This window comes from Populus euphratica, unplaced genomic scaffold (assembly GCF_000495115.2).
Source record: "Populus euphratica unplaced genomic scaffold, PopEup_1.0 scaffold1.1, whole genome shotgun sequence".
Classification (NCBI taxonomy): Eukaryota; Viridiplantae; Streptophyta; class Magnoliopsida; order Malpighiales; family Salicaceae; genus Populus; species Populus euphratica.
This window is the reverse complement of record NW_011499845.1, coordinates 4,623,820-4,628,620: the sequence shown is the minus strand read 5'-3', so window position 1 is coordinate 4,628,620 and position 4,801 is coordinate 4,623,820. Positions and strand designations below refer to the sequence as shown.

Sequence of the window (4,801 nt, the reverse complement as noted above, 5' to 3'; positions counted from 1 at the left end):
ATGGAATTTCCACTGAGGATGGCTCCGTTCACATTTTTCGATATTTGTCGGGTTGGAATGCAATAACGTTCAAAAAATTGATTCAAGTAAATAGTTGCTTGGCTCTGATAGATTATAAAGATCTCATACATAATGAAATGAAACTATGGATAATGACGGACTGCCAAAATCAGATATGGATCGAAGAGATTATTTACCTTTGATGACAATTGGCTACGATTACAAAGCCCATTTCCTGTTCGTTCTATTCATACTGGTGAAATTCTGTTGGTACCATTGCTGGAACTGAGTGAAACTTCATGGGACCTTTATTACGATATGAAAAAGAAAACTTTCAGGGGAGTTGAGGTTAATGAATTGCCAAGATTCAAGCCCGCAGGTCCTTGTAATGACAGATTTATTTCTGGCTATTCTGAGAGCCTTGGCACCTTTCAAGGAATTTAGTTAAAAAAAAAAATGACAGCTATTGCACTAGATTTTAAATTATTCCACTAGTGAGTTCAGATGTAATATATCTTATTTCTTTGCCTCACTAAAGCATTTCTTTCGGATAACGGAACACACCAAGACGCCTAGAAACTCGGTACAAAGAAAGGAGGAAAAAACGAAGAATCTCCCCGGTATTATAAATTATAACAGGGGCAAGTGAAGTAATGCATCATTTAATCTTCACACAAGTCAGGACAACTCGAGACAAGTTGTCTATTCTAAGCGCGTCTTTACTATTTCACTATCACAACAAATGATTTTCAATGCATGATAAAAGTTTGGCTATTCAATTCATTTAGGCTTTGAACGGAAAGGCATTTGAATGACTATTGGACCATAACCAAGCCCCAACAATAGTGTACATTAATGAGGGGAAGAGCAGGTTTGCCACTGGAAAACGGTCATGGTTAAAGAATTGTTACCTACAGGGCCTTCTCCAGCCATCTTGGCAATCTTAGTGAATCCTTCATCCCAAGTCGAGTGAGGAACACAGAATATAGAAGGTGTAATAAGAATACAAAGAATCCACTATTTAGCATGACCTGTTAAACAAATTGGATAACACTAAGTGCCTTGTACATCAAAAACATTCAACAGGACGGGAGAGGAAGGTGTAGCATAAATTACCAGAATTCCGAAGAGAGAATATATGAAATTCATTGATGGAACGGTATTAATACCAGCGGCAGCAAATATGAAAGTGAGAGAGGCATGGATATTTATGGTGATCTACAAGCAAATGAAAAAACCTTGTAAGTGAACTCCTAATGGTGAGTTAAGGAAAAATTACAGGGTAAAATGTGATTAATTACCAAAGCAAGTATATTTTCTCTTATTAAGAATGAGGACGTTAAGACATATCCCACAGCACCTGTTGCCCGAGCCTGCATTCCAAGGAATGTATGTCAGCAGAAATTTGTGAAATAACAAGAAAATACCATTGCTTCAAACAAGGCTTGTAAAGTCAAAACAAAGGGGGGAGACGCTACAATTGTGCACAAGAAAATCGAAAGACCCCAATTCGCTCCCATCCTGAAAATATGCAAAGAGAATAATAATCCAACAAGTTAGCACATGCTGATCCATTTAAATTTGATCGAATAAGCATTTTTCCTTGTTTATATCAAGCATTTACAATCACAAGCATAAAAAAGAAGTCAAACAAATATCAGAAAGAAGAAGGAAAAAACACAGAACTCATAGGATTGTGATTACAAACCTCCATAAAGAACCCATTGTGAAACCAACTAAACCATGTGTTAGCTGAAAGAGAGATGCATCAAGCGAGTAAATCATCAGCTATTCTGCTCAAGAAAAGCACGTTTAAATTTTAGGCAAGAAAGTAAGCATTCACAAAGATTTGGCATATGATGCTTGAAATTCTCACTAAATATAAGTTCAAGCACACTTCTACAAATTTATTCACCATCCTGGCAAAAGCTACACGCCCTCTATTTTCACCATTTCTTAAACTTGCGGGAAACAATCCCGCCATAACTAAGTAAAGGGTTAAGAACTCCATCATTAAGATCAAGTTTTACTTCTTTTTTTTTTTTTTCCAACTCGCATGTACAGAGCAATTAAAGTTGTCAGTAGCAAATTTTTGCCAGAAACAAGTTCTACATGGTCATGCAATTAATGCATCCAAACGATCATAATAAAAAACAACCGAGAAATTCCCAAAATCCTTTAAGCTCGTCTTCAACACTAATCGAAGTACAGGATGTTGCTAATCAAAAAATGCAGAGAGTGCTCACCAGATAGGTTAAGGCTTTTACTGGACCAGACAAAACAAATAAGAGCATAGCTGTTGCCACCTGCCAGAATGCAAGATAATTTCAACACAAAGGGAGTAATTATTATAGACCAAATCGACAAAATTGAGAACTAAGCAAAGTTACTCATGGATGGTTACAAACCATAGTTTTTCTTCCGCCCGCAACACCCCATCTCAACGAAGAGATTACTATCGGCAACGAGAAGAAGCATCCAAAGTAATTCTGCAAAACACCAAACCCTATTATAAAGCAATGGCAAGTAATATGGATTGCTTAAATGACAAACCCTATTATAAAGCAATGGCAAGTAAATGGATTGCTTTGCTAAAGAATCATCCTTGATAAAATTTTCTTTCTCTTTTTGCTGTTTCTTTGCAAAATTGTGACTAAAAACTAACAATTATCACAGCCCATAATTTTTTTGCACTAAAGATTTTAACTCGATGAGCTATTCTACAGACCGGCAATAAACTCAAGCGACCCAGTTGACCAAAAATAATAGTAAAAAACAAAAAAAATGGAAGCAAACAAAGACCCACATAGAAATTGATTAAATGAATCAAAATCAAACCTCAATTGAGAGAGAATTGCTCAAGAAATAAACGAGACCAGTGACAGCAGCAAACATTGAACACTCCACCAATCTCAGTGTGTTCTGGTAAACCACACCGTCTGGGGCCAAGTCCTCGAGTTCTGTTAAAATGGTTGCTGAGTTCCTCTCCTCGTCTTCTTCTTCGTCTTCTTTATTGTTGTCGAAAAACGGAGCTTCAATTCTTGAAACTGTGAAGATTTTGAAGGTGGGTCTTATGGGAGTAACGAGCAATAAAAGAAATGAAGAAGAAGAGAGACGAGGGGGTTTTCTGGGGGAGAAGTTGAGGGAACCAGAGAGGGAGTGATGGGGGACAGCTCGGAAAGTATAAGGAAATTGGGGTTTCAGGTTGTGGATTTGGAGGATATTCATGATCTTCATGGGACTCCAGGAGACACAGGACAGGGGCCAGATAGACAGAGCTTGTGCTGATAAATTGTTGAGCGGGGGTGGGGGTGGCAATGGAATCCACGGCTCAGTTTGTCTCTGTGTGTGTTATATATCTCTATTAAATTAAAAAAATATATAAATATTCTAAGCATATATATATATATAATAAGATAATTCAAAGGCCTATACTCATTTAAATCGTGTCGAATTAAACTGTAAATCCCGGGAAGAGGGAAGGTGGCATGGGCTACAATGTCATTGTCTGTTGGGTTTGGGTCAAACAGTTTCATTTCCATTAATGGATAAAAGCCTGGTGGGTTATTTAGCCCACATCATTGATTGATAAAACCTTGGCCCACTATCCTTATTTCTCCCTCTACAAGACAGGTCACACCAGCGAATACTTATATTTGGATGGTCTGGATGGGCTTAACCATTGTTTCAGAAGCCCACAAACTATCGTCACTACAGTTAAATTTTGTATTTTACTTCAAATCTTAAAATAATTTGTAAAGAATCAAAAATATATTATTTTTATGAATTTTTAATTAAAAAAATATCTCCAGAAGAAACGCAAGGCAATTACCAAGAACGCTAATAGAAGCAAAAAGGATAGCCTGATGGGTCCGGAAACAGGTGTGGTAGACAGCAAGGCGTGTAGTTAAAAATTAAAATAGGGTGCTCAATCATGAATTGAACACCATTCAAAAGACAAGAAGAAACGTTGCTTGCTCGGGGGGTTAATGTGAGGACGACGACCTTATTATAGCTGGGCTGCTTACAATCATGAATTGGAAACACAACAGAATCATTGATGGACAATGACAACACGGACCAGAAACAATAAACAAGAACCATGGAACATCGTCATCGTCGTGATTGGTTGTGAGCATCTTAGCATTTTGATTAAATTGAGCAAAATACATTTCTTGTTAACGATTGTTTATCTGTCCCAATGATGCACTGGCTTCGGGCATGCGTGGGACGTGCGTCCTTAACATAATGGCCTAGAGGAAACACGCTTTGTTCTGTGCCTGTTTGGGATTTTTTTTTTTAATTTCCTCAAATTACAGTAGAAGTGGCACCAAAAAGGATATATAAATTGCAGAAGAGACGTGACGTTGGTTGCTCAGAAATAAAGTACAGATAAGACGACAGTCTTTAAAAAAAAAAGGTGCAAATTTGGATGCCTGTCTCTCCCTCCGTGTGTTTTCTCGTGCACCGTCCCACTATTAAATGTTTTGTCCGTTTGATCTTAGGATCTTTTCTGGGCTGTCAGTGTTGGTCTTTTATCGATAATAAAGATATTTGAATTTCGAAACCCATTCTTTTTTCTCGTCGAAAGAGATTAGAATCTGAACTGACAAATTTTTATACGTAATTCTATCATATGCGTACAAAAATTCAAAGAAGCATATAAACTGTAGTTATCAAATCCGGTTAAGAGATTGTCTTGGTTAAGACATCATGTCTTTTATTTTATAGATTAATTTATATTAATTTAAAAAAATAAAAAAAATGTTTTAAAAAATAAAAATTACCTAAGAGTGGGATT

At 36.8% G+C, this 4,801-nt stretch overlaps 1 protein-coding gene across 2 annotated transcripts; it reads right to left on the bottom strand.

The window, feature by feature from the left end:
- Nucleotides 1-597: 597 nt before the first annotated feature.
- LOC105123010 (uncharacterized) lies at nt 598-3,345 on the bottom strand. 2 transcript variants are annotated; one of them, XM_011022444.1, is made up of 8 exons: nt 2,839-3,345; nt 2,409-2,489; nt 2,247-2,306; nt 1,709-1,788; nt 1,479-1,521; nt 1,302-1,373; nt 1,117-1,218; nt 598-1,031 (listed from the first exon to the last, which is right to left on the bottom strand). In XM_011022444.1, exons 1-8 carry the CDS (start codon nt 3,235-3,237, stop codon nt 912-914), a joined length of 957 nt encoding a protein of 318 aa, XP_011020746.1. In that variant the 5' UTR covers nt 3,238-3,345; the 3' UTR covers nt 598-911. The 2 variants fall into 2 exon arrangements, with proteins under 2 accessions (XP_011020746.1, XP_011020755.1); XM_011022453.1 differs by having other exon boundaries at nt 1,709-1,752.
- Between the last annotated feature and the right edge of the window lie 1,456 nt (nt 3,346-4,801).

Excerpts from the sequence above, each read along its gene's own strand:
- LOC105123010 (XM_011022444.1), bottom strand. The coding sequence starts at position 3,237 with ATGAAGATCATGAATATCCTCCAAATCCACAACCTGAAACCCCAATTT. Across the intron at positions 2,490-2,838 it reads GCAATTCTCTCTCAATTGAG|AATTACTTTGGATGCTTCTT; the intron begins GTTTGATTTTGA and ends GGTGTTTTGCAG. Across the intron at positions 1,522-1,708 it reads ACAATGGGTTCTTTATGGAG|GATGGGAGCGAATTGGGGTC; the intron begins GTTTGTAATCAC and ends GCATATTTTCAG.